The following is a 16,857-nucleotide window of genomic DNA, read 5'->3' on the forward strand; positions in this document are numbered from 1 at the left end:
AAGGCATTAAACTCACCGTTTTGTTGCATTGGATTTCTAAAATGATAAAGGTAATTACTTTTGTTGATATAACTATAGTTTGTGAAATCCACCGTTGAAAATAATTCAGTGAGGTGGAGTTTTTTTTGTTTTTTTTTTTTAAGTATACTGGGAAATAAAATTGTCTCTGAAGAAGATTCTACTTTGCATTTTGAAATTTGATTTTACAGTCACAGTGATCAGAACATCATTCAATTCAAACAAAAGAATTAAATCTAGAGAATCTGCCACATTCACATTAAATGTCTAGTTCCAAAACACCTCCTACACAAATTTGGATGGAATGTGGTCACTGCTTCCCCAGTGTTACTTGAAAGACCAAAATAATATGCTGTTCACCATTATATGATAAAAATTCAGCACTATTCATTTTCAGAGAGCATCTTTAATATAAATGTGTAATTTATTTTTTTAAATGTTTATTTATTTATTTTGACAGAGAGAGAGAGAGAGAGCACGAGCGCGTGCATGAGCGGGGAGGGCAGAGAGAGAGAGAGAGAGAGAGAGAGAGAGACACAGAATCTGAAGCGGGCTCCAGGCTCCGAGCTGTCAGCACAGAGCCCTAGGAGGGGCTGGAACTCACGGAGTATGAGATCGTGACCTGAGCCGAAGCTGGACGCTCAACCGACTGAGCCACCCAGGCGCCCCATATTTTTTTATATTATAGTATCCTTCTAAGGGGACTTCAGTACTCCTAAATGGATTCTAGGCATAATTCACCTTATCCCCAGATGGAAATGGGCCCCATTTATGTACCAAACAGATGCAGTAGCATATGATAAAACAGCTACCTCTAAGTCAGCAACCTCTTTCCGCTTTTAATTTTTCCTGAGGTGTTGGGCTGAAAGGGAAATCATCCCCAAGTGTTCTCTGTGATTGCTGTCAGAGAAGCCTTGCGATGGCATGTTTAAACAAGTATAAAAGTGATCCTGGGACACAGAATGATGGCTGTTGAAGCAGCCAGATTCACACATTTGTGTGGCTTCTGGCTTGTCAAACTCTGTGCATTTTCCCTTTAGGCTCTGAGGAAAGGAGGATGAAATGGGGGTGAGGAAGGTTTGGAAGATTAGCTGGGGTAGGGGACCTGAAGAACAAAATATATGTGTGTGTATATGTACATATATGTGTGTGTTCATGTGTGTGTGTGTATAGAGAGGGAGAGAAAAAAGAACTTATACCGTTTGTAGGTCTAAACGAAGAAAGAGAGAGTAGCCTTATTTTTTTCTTAAGTTTATTTATTCTGAGAGAGAGAGCACAAGTGGGAGGACGGGTAGAGAGAATGAGAGACAGAATCCCAAGCAGGCTCCAGGCCATCAATGCACAGCCCAATGCGGGGCTCGAGCTCATGAACCCATGAGATCATGACCTGAGCTGAGACCATGAGTCAGACACTTAACCAACCGTGTCACCGTGGTGCCCCGAAAGAGACTGTAGTTTTAAATTGATTTTTAATGTGTAGATTAAGACACGGAACTGAATGTAGGAATGTACTTTAGACTGTGTGTTAAGACTCGAAAAGATAATAAGAATTAACTGGAAACAATTCCCATGTTCATCAGCTGACGGATGCATAAAGACATTGTGGCACGTCCGTGTAAAAGGAATACTGCTCAGCAATAAAAGGAATAAGCTACTGATGCGTGCCACAACATGGATGAATCTTAAAAGCATCACACTGAATGAAAGCTGTCGGGAAGGGTGCCTGGGTGGCTCAGTTGGCTCAGTGCCCAAGTCTTGAGTTAGGCTCAGGTCATGATCTCATGGTCGTAAGATCAAGCCTCATGCCCGGCTCCGTGCTGGATGTGGAACCTACTTAAGATTCATGCGTGCTGTCTCTCAAAAAAAAAAAAAAAAAAAAAAGAAAATGCCGTCAAGCACAAAAAAAAACACATGCTGTATGATTCCCTTTGGATGAACTTCAAGAAACAGCAAAAAGAACAGATAACAGACCAGTGATTTCAGAGGTGGGGAGTAGGAGTCATTATTGACCACACAGAGGCAGGAGGAAACTTTTCCAGGTCATAGAAATGTTCTATGTGATAATACTAGTTTTACGTATTTGCCAAACCCCATCAAATTCTACACTTAACGTTGCTAAAGTTTATTATATGTAAATTATACCTAAAATAAAACTGGTTAAAAAGAAAGTATGATATGAAAAAAAAAGTATGATAGAATTCATTAATAAGGAGAGAGGGGATCCTAGAATTTAAACAATTTCTGGAAATGACCAGAAAAATCATGGGGTAGCTGAGTTTCCTCCAGAATATGGGAAAGGATGAACATCAGATAAAAAAAGGAAAGTGATGATGGAAGATAAAAGTTATGACATTTTTTAAATAAAGTATATATTTTTTAATGTTTATTGATTTGAGAGACAGAGAGAGAGAGAGAGAGAGAGTGTGTGTGTGTGTGTGTGTGTGTGAGAGAGAGAGAGGGAGAGAGAGAGAGATCGGAAAAGGGGCAGAGAGAGAGGGAGAGAGAGAATCCCAAGCAGGCACTGCACTGAGCACATGACCATGAGATCACAACCTGAGCCAATATGAAGAGTTGGATGCTTAACCAAATGAACCACCCCGGTGACCCCAAAATGGTCAAGATAAACCTTTTATCAAGATAAACCTTAAGTTATTCTTAATCGTTGTAACTGTTTAATATATAAACCGCCTAGCCTATTACTTAGCTCATAGAAGGCACTTAATAAATGCTGAGTGCTATTATTTTTTCTGTACATTAAGGATGCCTAGATAGCCTAGTGGGAATTGTGACTATATAGACAGAAGCTTCCTCCTACTTACCTGTGAAGACAGCCTATGAGTGAGCTGGTTTTGATAATCTGAAATACACAAAAGGACGTGGAATTTGTCAGTGACTTGTTTAGGGCAGTCAACAAACTACAACGTATCACAGAAGCTGAATATTAGAGCATCATTTCACAGACACATTCTTAGCTTTGTGGTATATGTCAAATCATTTCTAAGCCATCTTAATCCATTGTGAGACGATCATAAGAACTTTATATTGATGAGAGTTAAGAGTTCTAAAGTTTGCAGGCATTCAACAGAAGTAATGGCTGTATGCGTAACGTTTATTTCGAAATGTTTCTTGGTCATGTGAGAAATTAGTAGTGTGCCAACAATGACCATAGGAGTGTGAGACTCAAGTTAATTTTGATCTTCACATGTGTTGTGATAGAGAAAATATAATAGCCAACATTTATTGACTTCGTAATGTGCTTAGCACTGATTGTGCTAAATAAATTTCACATGTTATTACTGTTAAAACTCATCACCACCTTAGGGAGACACAGATAAGCAAAGAGGTTGCACAAGTATTAAGCAGATCTGGGGCGCCTGGGTGGCGCAGTCGGTTAAGCGTCCGACTTCAGCCAGGTCACGATCTCGCGGTCCGTGAGTTCGAGCCCCGCGTCAGGCTCTGGGCTGATGACTCAGAGCCTGGACCCTGTTTCCGATTCTGTGTCTCCCTCTCTCTCTGCCCCTCCTCCGTTCATGCTCTGTCTTCTCTGTCCCAAAAATAAATAAACGTTGAAAAGTATTAAGCAGATCAAAATTTTTATCTCACTCCAACAGTTGAGAACCACTGATGTAGACTGTAGGACAAAGCTGATGAGTTTTATTAGAGCTGGATTGCTGATACTGTGTGTTTGGTTGCACTTGACCTATCCTGAGAATATGGGATGGAGAAAGATAACTAATCTGGTCTAGACTGTCTGAACCTCAAATAATAAGTTCATAGAATAGCAATCTATACTAAATGGTCAATAAATGATTGTTGAGTGAATTGATAGCTCTATACATTTGAATTCTTAGAAAGTAGGATTTATATACTACATTCTTAACATAGAAAAGGTACCGAACAAAGCATAAGGTTAATGTTGGATTATGGTGCATAATTTATTTTCAGAACTGTTCATCTGACCACGTCTATTCACAAGTCCATTTGGGGCAATGGCATAGACACACTACTGTGTAAGATTGCTGGCATTTGCAATAACTTGAGTTTTGATAAACCTTTAATTATATTTAGGTTTATCAAACTGAGACAATTGTTGATCGTAAATGAGAAAAACAGTTAGTATGCAAACTCTAATGGGTACATTTATCATTTTCTTATCATACTGAGCTTCGAGCTTATTGTCTATTTTCCAAGAAAGTAGAAATGCTGTTTCTTAGAATAAAAATGTTTTTTATAATGTGAGCAGTAGATTCAAGCTGTACAGATTGGCTCTTTAATGAAATAGGCAACATTCCAATGGAACTGACAAGCTTTATTTCTATTTGTTGTATTTTCTTTCTCATTACAGATGGACCCGATTCAGAAAGCTGTAATAAATCATACATTCGGGGTTCCTCTTCCTCATCGAAGAAAGCAAATCATATCATGCAACATTTGCCAGTTGAGATTTAATTCTGATGTAAGTTTACCATTTAGTATTCACTGAAAAAATGTATTATGCTGTTCTAATCTTGCAGAAGAGATTCCTTAAACATTTTTCTTCAGTAACTGAGCATGTCAAAATTCAAAGATAATATTTTTAACTCCTTACATCCTTTAATTTCGGAGTTTATTGTATTATTTTTGGTTGCTTACTATGGGAACATCACACATATACAATATTTTGTACTTGCACTTTAATGGTATTTTATACTCTCTTGGGAATGCTAACTTTAGGTAATACACTTCCCTTTGGAGAATAGTCAAATTTAGGACCAACGAGACTTTTAATAAACTATTCCTCTGAAGTAAGATAGGTCCCAAATTGAATCTCGAGGCCAACATTTTGCTTTGTAAATTTTTTTACCTGCCTTGGTGGTTCCCAATTCCAGATCAGCTCTTGTGTCCTTGATGATATTTGTGATAGAGCTCTTAAGTTATAACCCCAGAAGTATTAGCATTTTAATAGGGAGTCTAAAAGACCTCAAAGCACTCGAGCCCCTGATGAATAAAACTTACGTGGAAAACATGATAGAAAGGAGACATTTGTAGACCTGACCAGTGCTTTGCAAATTATTCACAGAGAATTATTCGTACTTTCCATACCTTTCTAAGGGTCAGAAAATCTCTGGATTCATCACAGTGAAGCTAATTTTGGCCTGTGGCCAGTGTGAAAAATACTGCCTGCTGCTTTGGTGTGGAGTTGGTGCTGAAAGATACAGAAAAGAGAAGGAATGTTGGTTAGAAGGACTAGGAATAGAATACTTTTTGATACTATGGGCAAACAGAGGATGGTAAAGTAACTCCTCTAAGCTGGCATTATCTTGCCCTAAATTGATGTGCGGTGTGGAGATGACCAAATGGATCTGGATTCTAGAGAATGTTAGGCTTTCGAAAATTTCATCTTTCTAGGCAAGTGGGTCCTGTAGGGGCTCTGATGGTGAGAAGAGCATACAGAGTAATCAGGCACAGAAAATAGACGTGACAGTAATAAAGCATCTTTTTCTTCTGTGAGGATGTTTCATTTTGTTTAAGGATTGCTACTCTTATGAACTCATAGTAAAATCATCAGGTAGTTTTAATATTTCTTCTGTTGGCTTAGAAAACAGTAGATTGCCAGCATAGCACCTGAATGGTATTTGTAGATATAAAAAAAGGGTATACTAGACATATGGCATTTTACTTAAAGAGTGGTTTAGGGGTTTTTGTTTTTTGTTGTTTGTTTTTAAATACTGAGTGCTTTGATTGGATTTGAATTTTAAGACATTTGCCATAGTTTAATTTAATAACAGAAAATCTTTTCAACTGATAAAGGTTATATAATAATCTCCTCCAACTGTTGAAAGAAAGAAAGAAAGAAAGAAAAGAAAGAAGAAAGAAAGAAAGAAAGAAAGAAAGAAAGGAAGGAAAGAAAGAAAAGAAAGAAAAAAAACAAAAGGAAGAAAGAGTCCTCTCGACTTGTAAATTAGAGTTCTGAACTCAAAAGTTGCAATTTTGATCATTTCTAAACGTTTAACAAGCAATCATATAGTTCTGTAATTGCTATTTTAAGTGGCTCTTTCTCGATTTCTTTCCTTCTTAAATTGTATCGATATTTCACTTTGGAACTGATCAGATAATGATATAAAAGTCTCCCAGGAGCCACATTGTCAGCTTCTTACATCTAATGGGGGCTATTTCAATATCTCCTCCTGCCAACAATTTCACTGTCAATATTTTCCTCTGTGTTAAGTAAACTTCCTGTAAACTGGGAATCAGAAAGACACTTCAAGCTTGTTGAACCCAATCTCCTACTAAATTTAAGAAAACCATCTGCCACATCCAGGCTCGGTCTTTAGTTGGTTCTCTCCAGCTATGGGTCACTCACAAGTTAAAGACAAATGTTCCTTTTTTTGTTGTTTTGTTTTTGTTTTTGTTTCTGTTTTGAATGTTCCTAATTCTGTAGATGGCTATCAAAGTCATATTTGGAGTCTTTAGAATTACTACTGGGTATGCATTAACATTAACATAATAGTTCTTCTTATAAAATGTCATCTTGTTTTATAAAATGTAATCTCGTTTTATTTTCTTGATGAGAGAATAGCAATTTATTTTGCTAATGAAGTTTCAAGGTGATACAGAAATCAGTATGTATTTATTGGGGACAGTTGCTTCTCGTTCTCACAGTTTTGTTTTCAGGTATGTACATGACATGTGGTCCAAGGAAAATGGCCAAGGTATTTGGAGAAGTTAGACTAATCAGTCTGGGCCATAATCACACAACTGCAGACTTGACCACTCACTAGATGGTTACTGCATTTATCTTCTATTGCTGCTGTAACAAACCATGGCAAACAGTGGTTTAAAACATAAATGCGTGATTTTACAGTTCTGGATGGGAAGTCAGAAATGGGCCTCACTGTGCTATAAGCAAGGTGTTGGCAGGGTTATGTTCTTTCTAGAGGCTCCAGGGGAGAATTCAGTTCCTTGCCTTTCTTTTCCAGATTCTAGAGGTCACCCTGTTTCCTTTGCTCATGACTCCCTTCCATCTTTAGAGCAAGCAATGACCAGATGAATCTTTCTCACATTGAATGACTCTGACCTTCACTTATCTGACTGCTTCTTCATGTTTAAGGACCCTGATGAACACAATGAATTCATCCGGATAATCCAGGATAATTTCTCTGTTATAAAATCAGCTGATTAGCAACCGAATTCCATCTGCTAACTTAATCCCCCTTTGTCATATAATAAAACGTATTCATAGTTTCCAGGGATTAGGACTTAAATACCATTATTCTGCCTAGCATGGATACTCATTCAGATGTTTGGCTTAGATTTGAACTGAATTTTATGGCCACTTGAATTTATCAGGTAATTACCCAGTATTTTGTTGCTGTATATAAACTGGACACATGTGAATTCATTGCTTTTACATTTTTATCTTGAACCTTAAGTATAAATTCTCTATACAGTGTTAATTTTTAAAATTGCAGATTAACAAAAACAGGAAGACCCAATGTTATTGACCTTATAAATGACATAGCAACATTTTACCTATGATTTACAAACAAAATATAATTATTGCAAAGTTGAAAGACAGGAGTGGAAACTCTCTTAGAGACTTAAAAATGTCTCTGTAGCATTATTATGTCAATAAGGGAAATTAATGTGCAGGAAATATGAGATTTGTTTACTATTGACTGGTCATGTCCATAAATAGCAGTTTTATAAAATATTCAATACTGAATGCCAAGATCAATTGTATTTATCATCCATTCATCCACATATAAGAAAATAATCTCTAAATTAAGAGAAAATACAAGTGTTTTCTAGATAGATATAGATACATGTCACATTTGACCATTTTAATCCCAGGAAAAAGGCTTTATAATCCCGTTACAACTGCATCTACTCCTTCCAGGTAAATCTGGAATTTATTGTCCTATTTCCATTATTAAACGTAGAATTATTCTGAAAAAGTAACACTGTAATTTACTTGTATGCTTGGTTGCATCCTTAATCACATAGGAAAGTATTTTTGCCTTATGAACCTTTTTACATTTCAAAGCTTCTTCCCTTTCCAATGAAAATAATAGCTTGTATTTCTTTTCATCTCCGCATCATGAAAATTCAATTTCCTTTCCCTCTATGCTTTTATTTATCTTTTAACCCTTCATATTATAAACTGTGGAGTTTGGTTTTATGCTATTGCTGTTTCCTGTACAGTACATTTTCTATTTTTGGCCCTGGAGATATCTTTTTAAATGGCATATCATACTGTATGTACTTTAAATGAGATTGCTTTCTTCTGGCGTAGGCTTTTCTTTGAAAAAAACTTTTCTTGACATTTACCTGAAACACACATAGAGGTTATGCAAAAAGTTCCCAGTTAAAGACCAAAAGATTATAAATTGTCCAATTATTTATCAGCATCTTAAAATAAGCATAAATTGCCATTGACCTGGGCAAGCTATTAAGTGTACCTTTGAAAGACAACTTATAGCGGGACCAGTATGGACACAAGGTTATTTAGCGAGATACAGAATGATTACTTGATGACTATGTATAAGAGTGGAAAGTAAGGTCTCAGGCCCCAAACTAAAGAATGATTAGGTTGTAGCATCTAAGAGTCACTACGATTAACCTCCTGACACTAATGTTTCATAATATGTTAGAGACAGAAGAAAATGTTTGCTGATTTCCCATGTGGAAACTGAGATGCAGAGAATATAGGAGACATACAAGGGCCACCTGGCCAGTCACTGGCCACACAAAGTCAGCGTCCACACTCATCCACCGTTTCTGCTCTGTCTGGTCCAGGCAGAGTAGCAGGTCCATCCAAAGTCTCCAGCCAATCCTATGGTAATGGTGTGGCTGGAGATCTGCACGTTCCCAGAGAGAAGGCATAGGGGCTCCTTCCTTCTTGGAACTAACCGGATGTGACAGCTGTTGTAGAGGTCATCTACGCCTGGGTGAGGCCTTGCCCACAAGTGCTTGTGAGTACACTCAAATGGCATCACCCATATTCAGTCACACAATTTAATCATAAACACGGTGAAAATTTCAATGTAGAGGCAAATTACTGAGAGGTAATGTAGTAGCAACATGTCATTATGACTCAGGACTGTCAAGCATCAATTATGTCAAGGGGCTGTTTTGTAAGTCAGAGGGGAAAACCACCTTGGAGCTCTTGGACCCCTTCAAAGGGGAACCTTGGGATTATGACCAATATAATTGATATATTTTCAACAGTATTATAAGATAGAAATCATTATTATTTTTCTACATTTTAGATCCCGGAAATGTAGTGGAGTTAAGCAATACATCTGAATTTAATTTATATCTTCGTGTTAACTTCGTTATATTGCCAGATGAGGCAATATAATGATGAAGTTGCTAAAAGGAACATTTTTTTCCTATCAAATGACCAAATTAGATGATTAAACATTTGTAACATCATATCTTAAGAAACACCTTTTCAATATTTATATCTGTATTATTTATGGGGGTTGATATTAAAAGGAAATACTGCTTAGAGGGAGAGAAAAAAAAATAGTGGTATACTGGAATTGAAGAACTACTCTTCTTTCTACTTTTATTTTCCAAATTTCCTTTATGAGCATGCTTAAAGTTTATAAAGGAAAAAGGAATTGTTGCATGGACTATCTTATATGGCTTTTAGATCACATACTTTGTCCTAAATTATAAATTCCATTTTGAAGGCCTTTGATGCAATTTCGTGAATATTTCTTGCCTATTTCTGGCAGTGTCTCCAGTCTCAAAACATGCCCAGCAGAGTTCATAGATATTGTTGCCTCACTCAGATTTCAGCATTTTATTGCATGTCCTAGGAGAAGGGTTAATAAAATTGTATGCGTGGGGGTACACCATGCAGCAGAGAAGCTGATGTGATGGTAGGAAAATCATCGGATCAGAATTTAGATAACCTCTTGTCTAGATCTGCCCTTTTTTTTTCTTTTTTGTTGGCTACATGTCCTGGGGCTCTTGTTGAACTTACAGGACCCGTTATCATCTTATTTAAAATTAATAGCCATCCCTTCTAGCCATGTTGTAAGAATTATAAAATAGAACATGTAGGCAATCAGATTATAAACTGTATAGCAAATGAAATGGAAACTTCATTGTGTTATGGGATGAATAATGTGGTTATCATTATTTTATTCTCTGAATGTTAAATTACTTTTTTTTTTATTTTTTAAGTGTTTTTATTTATTTTTGAGACAGAGAGAGACAGAGCATGAGCAGGGGAGGGTCAGAGAGAGAGGGAGACTCAGAATCCCAAGCAGGCTCCAGGCTCTGACCTGTCAGCACAGAGCCTGATGCGGGGCTCGAACTCACAGGTTGTGAGATCATGACCTGAGCCTGTGAGATCATGACCTGAGCCGAAGTCGGATGCTTAACCGACTGAGCCACCCAGGCACCCCTGTTAAATTATTTCTTAAGAAATACTGAAGTTTGGGGCGCCTGGGTGGCGCAGTCGGTTAAGCGTCCGACTTCAGCCAGGTCACGATCTCACGGTCCGTGAGTTCGAGCCCCGCGTCGGGCTCTGGGCTGATGGCTCGGAGCCTGGAGCCTGTTTCCGATTCTGTGTCTCCCTCTCTCTCTGCCCCTCCTCCGTTCATGCTCTGTCTCTCTCTGTCCCAAAAACAAATAAACGTTGAAAAAAAAATTAAAAAAAAAAAAAAGAAATACTGAAGTTTGAAAAGATCTATCTTCAAGAAAAGTACTTAAAGGGCTCTACCCCATTGAAAGTGCCTGTGTTTAGTGTATTTTTGTGTTGATTTGAGGTTGTCACTCCTCATAAATCTTTACCTTTTACCTTTTAAAAACCACAGGGTCAACTTGTCAGTGACAAAGCTGCTTTATTAGCAGTTCTCAACCTCTTTAAGTCCGTTGCTGCTGCTGCTAAGTCCCAAAGGATTTTCTGGGGGACCCACTTAGAAATTAAATTGCAGGCAGCTTTGAAACGTCTCTTTCATAAGACAGTGTCTCCTGTTAGTCTTCAGGACTCACAGAGCTATTTAGAGGTTTGGGCTGAGCACTGTGGCCTTCCTACCGGGTGCTTTTCTTCTTCAAAAGTACTTCTGTGACAGGGCCATTCAGCTTCTATAAGAGGAGACACATCCGGGGCCTGATGAGGTTTAGTTTCACTGTCGCGTCACGCTCGTGTGAGAGACTGGCTCTGGGGCATGTGGTGATGAGCTGTAGGTTTGGCTGCATTTGAAACAAACGCCTGGGACATCTCTTTTGCAAGGCTTGTGCTCTGAGTGTGCATTTGGGCTCCATTTCATCACTCAGCCTCACCAGCTTGTACTTCCTGAATGGAGCCCACAGCTCTGTCAGGAATTCTCAGAAAACAAAACTTGGAACAGAAGGACCAGGCAAAAAATATTGGGTCTGGCTGTTAGAGATTTCAGGAGAAAATGAGCCAGTCAAGAGCACAGGCACCTAGTTAAGCATCGTGCCTCTTTGGCAGGCTTTTAAAAATAAAACTTCAACATTGGGATATTTTGGGACTCTCTGAATCAGGCTTTGATATTCCAGAGTTTCATCTGTGGATGGAATGAAGGGTAAGGGACTGAGAAAAGAGAACTCTTTGTAAAAGAGTCCCTATTTCTCTAGTTATTTTTTTCCCTTTATAAACAAAGAAAAACAAAATAATAAAATTCACTTTTGTATCAGATTCTCCTAGACATGGCAAACTTGAGCGTTGTCTCTAGAAAGAGAAGTTGATTTAAGATTTGAGTAGATGTTGGGACGCCTGGGTGGCTCAGTCCGTTAAGCATTGACTTTGGCTCAGGTCATGATCCTGCACTTCTTGGGTTTAAGTGCCATGTTGGGCTCTGTGCTGACAGCTCAGATCCTGGAGCCTGCTTTGGATTCTGTGTCTCCTTCTCTGTCCCTTCCCGCTCATGCTCGTGCTCTCTTAAAAATAAATAAACATTAAAAACATTTTTTTTAAAGGTATGAGTAGATGTGTTATATAACCTTTGGTAATCGAAGCGATAATTTGTATTTCTATAGAGGACTGTGAGCACCTCAAAGAATTGCTGTGTGTTAGGACTTCGAGATGTCTAAGAAGTCATTCTGTCCGTTTTAGAGATTGTCGAGATGGCAAAATCACAGGTCAGAATACGAGTTGGCTTGTCCAACATTTCTAAGCTGTTGAAATAGCTGGTGGGGCTGGAAACAGCCCTTACGTCCCAGCATAGTGCTTTTATTTGTCATACCAGGTGACATGCCCCAAGGGAAATTTATTTTGGGATTTGCACCGGCATCAGCTGACAGTTTGCAACTGAGGCAATTGGTCACATAAGTTCTACACCCACTACAGAAGCTAATCAAGGTGGACACACTCATTGCTAGCTTGCGAGAAGTACAGATTGCTGGAATGTGGAAACACATTTCCAAACTGAGTCCCACTTGAGGGACAATGTGATTGTACTGAATATTGAAGGAACACGTGAGAATCTGTGCTGAGAGTCTGTTCCATCCAATGACACCTATTGAAGGCAGAGTTTTCAGAAGAGGACTAAACATGAGCGAAGCATAAAAGGGCAGAATATGGGGAAGGTAGAATGTGGCGACGCAAGAGGTGTGTTTCCAATTAAACGAACTGACAGTTGTCCGTGTGTGCCCCAAAGATGAAGCAGGGAAGCCTATTAACGTTAGGAAAGCTCTACAAGTCTTAGCTATCACTCGATGAATTTTTAACAAATAATTGAATGCAATGCTCAGGACTAGAAACATTTTTCTTTATTGCTATCGTAAGAAAATTAAGGTAGAAACGGGAGGCTCCAGGATGGTCTACGCTTCAGCTTCACTGAGGACATTTAGAATAATTGCTACATTTTGATAAAACATAGAAGTTTAGGTTGCCTTTTCCCCAGTGCCTGATCCCTTTGCAATACAGGATTCATATCCTAAGCAACTGTTCTTTATAACCTAAAAATGAAAGTTCACTTGACTTTAAAGGGAGATAAATACATGGGACTAGACTTGAGCACAGCCTTGAAACTGGTTCTCATGACTTTGAAACCTTGCCTTGTAGCAATCTCTGATTTTTAGGTTATTTGGAAAAAAAAAGTATATTCAAAAACTCCCAGCTTTAACATTATGATTATACCCTGAAGATTTCAGGGTACACCAGTAACTTCATCACTAGCTAATGATGCCTTTGTTGGCCATGGAATAGAAAATCCTTGATGTAACCTGGTTGCCCAGAAATTGCTTGATATCCGTATCTACTATAAATGTCACCAGTCGTTTATATCTTTTTACAAGTATATGCACTTCTTAATCTATTACGGGGCACTAACAGTACTTGGGGAAACTAAATGTAGAAACTGGGTTAATGATCACCAATAATTGAAAGTCTCAGAAATGAAATTTGTTCATCCCTTTCCATATATTATGGTCAGTATTTATCAGGTCCCTTGTCCTTTTTGTTATATTTCATTTTAGTTTATTCAGCATTTAATAAGCCATCAGTTTTGCCATGACCCTGGAAACTAGGACAGTAGAGGGATTTGTTTCTGGGCAGAAGAGCAAAGGAATTTAAGAAAATTTATGTATGATAGTTTATGTTAGTGTCTATTCTTTTGTCATTTTGGGTTTTGTAGCCCTTTGTATCCTGGCTTTCTTAACAGTTGCTATCTGTTGTCTGTTTCACTGACTCCTGTTATCTGTATTAACTAACTAGAGTAATTGTACCTTTTTCAAGGGTCCACAGGGCCAAAGTTTCCTTATAGATGAGATGAACATATCCATTCATTTTATCTCCTTCACAGTAAGTTTCTTATGATGACCAGTTTAAAAGTGGCCATTTGATTTTACTGTGAGCTTCAGGAGATTAAAATTGTACCAGGCATGCTATAAATTACACACTGCATTAGGATTACGGTGCTAGAATTTCTTATATGACATTAGAACCAGAACTTGAAAAACATGGATGCCTTCCTTCGTACTCTCTAGATCTCTGTATAATCTAGCCACTGTTTTAGAACACTGTTGTACACCCACCATTCTGGCCCAGATTCACCTTTTTCAAGCCTGCCAAACCTCATTGCAGATGCTAAATACTGCCTCTGGGATCTGTTGTCTCAGTCCAAATCTATGTTTTGATGTTAATTGAATGTGATAGTGGTAAAGGTTGCAGTCATTTGGGGAGCTTATTCCTTGTGAGGAGGGAGCTGTGGAGGGTAAACGGAGGCCTGGTGTGCTATGCAAGTTTAATTTTCTGCGTCCACCTGTGATGTTTCAGTAATACTTTGAGAAGCAGAGAGAGAACTTTTAAGAATTGCCCAGGTAACATTGAGCGTATGTGGTTTACTATTTATTGGGCCTAAATGAACTTTTAAATTCCTTCCATAGGAAATCTGTGGAGGTGGAGGTAGGGAAAATTTATTCTTACCAGGTTTCTCGGGATATCAGATCGGTCTGTACAACTTACACCTTCTCTCAGATGCCTTTATAAAAAGGTTTCAGAAGGTAGTCTCTTAACAGGTTTTTTATCCATTTCCCAGGCAGGGCTTATTTTCTCTGCATCAGCGAACTTGTCATGATAATCAACTTTTTTGTCCCAACCATCAATCACTCTTGATTACAGCTGGGTAGAAGTTCTGTTCTGTTGATCAGCTCATCAGTGCACATGATATTACACCTGGAGGCCAGTACAAATCATCCCTCGATGGGGAAAGCGTTTCCCTTCAAGGCTTTTGTCGACGGTTTTATCATTTACATTTGGGTCTCATTGAGTTGTCATGTCTAACTTTAACTCTGCTCTCTCCTATGAAATATTCTCCTGAAATAGCTCTCAAGGTTTGCTCGATCATTTGTGCGATATGGTTATTATGTTCATGCTTTGGCTTTCTTAATTCAAATAGTAGCTTATGATCTATTGTTTCCTTACTTTCATATCAACTTTTTTTTCCGTTCTTAATGCAGTCATTGTAGAAATTAAAATCCCGCGAATCATAATTCAATGAATATTCAGGACTTCTGTAAAAAAACAGTTTAGCATATGTTTTAGTAGAATGTTTGCAAGTCTAATTTTGTTGATTTTTAATGGTTTCCTAAGTTAGGTTTTTTGTTTTATGTTTTGGCTTGGGCTAGGGAATATTTATCTTTAATTTTCATCTTATTTTAAGTAACACTAAGTAGCTATCTTCATGGTTTAAAAAGACATTGAGAAGTAAATGTTTTAAAATCAATTGCTCAAACTCAGCATTACTCTTTGCTGTGTCTGCAATATGTTATGCGAAGTAAAATTATTCTTATTTCTCTAAGCCAACTTCTATTTCTTAAAACAGGAGCATGTTCAGATTAGTACTACAGCAATGATAGAACATTATCATGGTAAAATATTTATTGATTTCATAAAGTATTTAAAATAAACGTATGATTAAATAAACATTTAATATGTCTTCGGTGCATCCCACAAAGATACTTTTTCTTTTTTTATTGCATTTTGTTGTGTTTTATTACTGTATAAAATCCAGAACAATAATTTAGAGAAGCGTAAGAGATATTTTAACGTTTAGAGTGCAAAGTATAAAGAAAACTGAATGGAATATGAACTTACAAAATAATGCGGATTTGACTAGATTTCATGCCTTTCCCTTAAAAAGGATGAATTAGAAAAACCTAAAGTTTCCTGTGTGGCTGGACTTCCTATGATAATGATATATTTCTATTTTTTGTGTGTAATAGGACAACAGTAGGAGAGAGACTGCTGCTTTCTTTTGATACCGATATTCAGGTATTATTAGTTCTTACTTTAACCCCCAAAACAAAATGAGGGCAAATGGCATCCCTTAACAAGAAAGAGATCCATGCAGAAGTATATAAACCACACAACACTAAATGGGGTTTGGTTTTTAAAGGCTGAGCTAACAGCTCAAGCTGGTTCACTGATAGATCTGTTGTCTTGGCTCTCTTACCAGGATAGGAGCTGATCGCTTCGGGCGAGAGATGCTATGTCATTATGCAGGTTTAACAATTAACGAGAATATATGCACCCACTGTTGTGGCTCTTTATTAGCAGTCAGCAGACTGGATGTTATAATGAAGAGTAGGTCAGAATAGTTCATCTCTTCTTAGCCCAGAGAGGCTAGTCAAATGGTTTGCCACAAAGAACTTGGCGTCTTAGCCTGCCATATGACTTTTTTTTTACTTTTAAACAGTAGCCACAGCGTATAACCTAATGCCAAACTTCGAACATCAGCCCCAAAGAAGGGTCTGTGTTTATATATTCATAAAACACTCAGTTGTCTGAAAAAATTCATTACAATTTATTGGAGGCTGATATGAAAGGACAGACCTTTATTTTGAATAACTCAAGGAGAGTTTTCTCCTTCTTTTTGTCTAGTGTGTTCCGGGTGGATATGTTTAGTTACATTGTAGTTCGTTGGCACATTTCATGTTGGCAGAAAATTTAATGCAGATTTTGGAAAGTGAGACATTTGGGGTGGGATCCAGTTACTAAAATTTTACCATGTAATCTCTAATTTGAAACATGTTGTCAATCTTTAAATTAAAAAAAAATGCTGAGAATTAAAAGCTCAGTGAAAACAGAGATTGTATCAAAGGTATTTCCACCAAAGGTATAGAAATCAGTGTGGGGTTTTTGTTGTTTTTAAACAAACCACTGTATCGCTGAAGAACCTTGAAAGAGTAGGCACTAATGTAGTTCTATCTCATGAAGAGATGTATTCTCTATAAAAAGTTTCTCAATTCTGGTTTACAGGAGAATGACTTCAGTATCTGGAGGTGGAGGAGAGGAATAAGTTAATTATGTTGATTTCAAAATGGCACCCATATTTGTTTCTTCAGCTGAAATCTCTTCCTCAACTTCATATT

The 16,857-nt window shown here is 37.7% G+C and overlaps 1 protein-coding gene across 1 annotated transcript in view; it reads left to right on the forward strand.

The window, feature by feature from the left end:
- Positions 1-16,857, forward strand: part of ZNF385D (zinc finger protein 385D) — a 298,572-nt gene that overhangs the window by 174,471 nt on the left and 107,244 nt on the right. The window contains 1 exon segment of the mRNA XM_030328864.1: positions 4,364-4,474. Within this exon segment, the coding sequence (XP_030184724.1) occupies positions 4,364-4,474 (111 nt within the window).

This window comes from Lynx canadensis, chromosome C2 (genome assembly GCF_007474595.2).
Source record: "Lynx canadensis isolate LIC74 chromosome C2, mLynCan4.pri.v2, whole genome shotgun sequence".
NCBI classification, from domain to species: Eukaryota; Metazoa; Chordata; class Mammalia; order Carnivora; family Felidae; genus Lynx; species Lynx canadensis.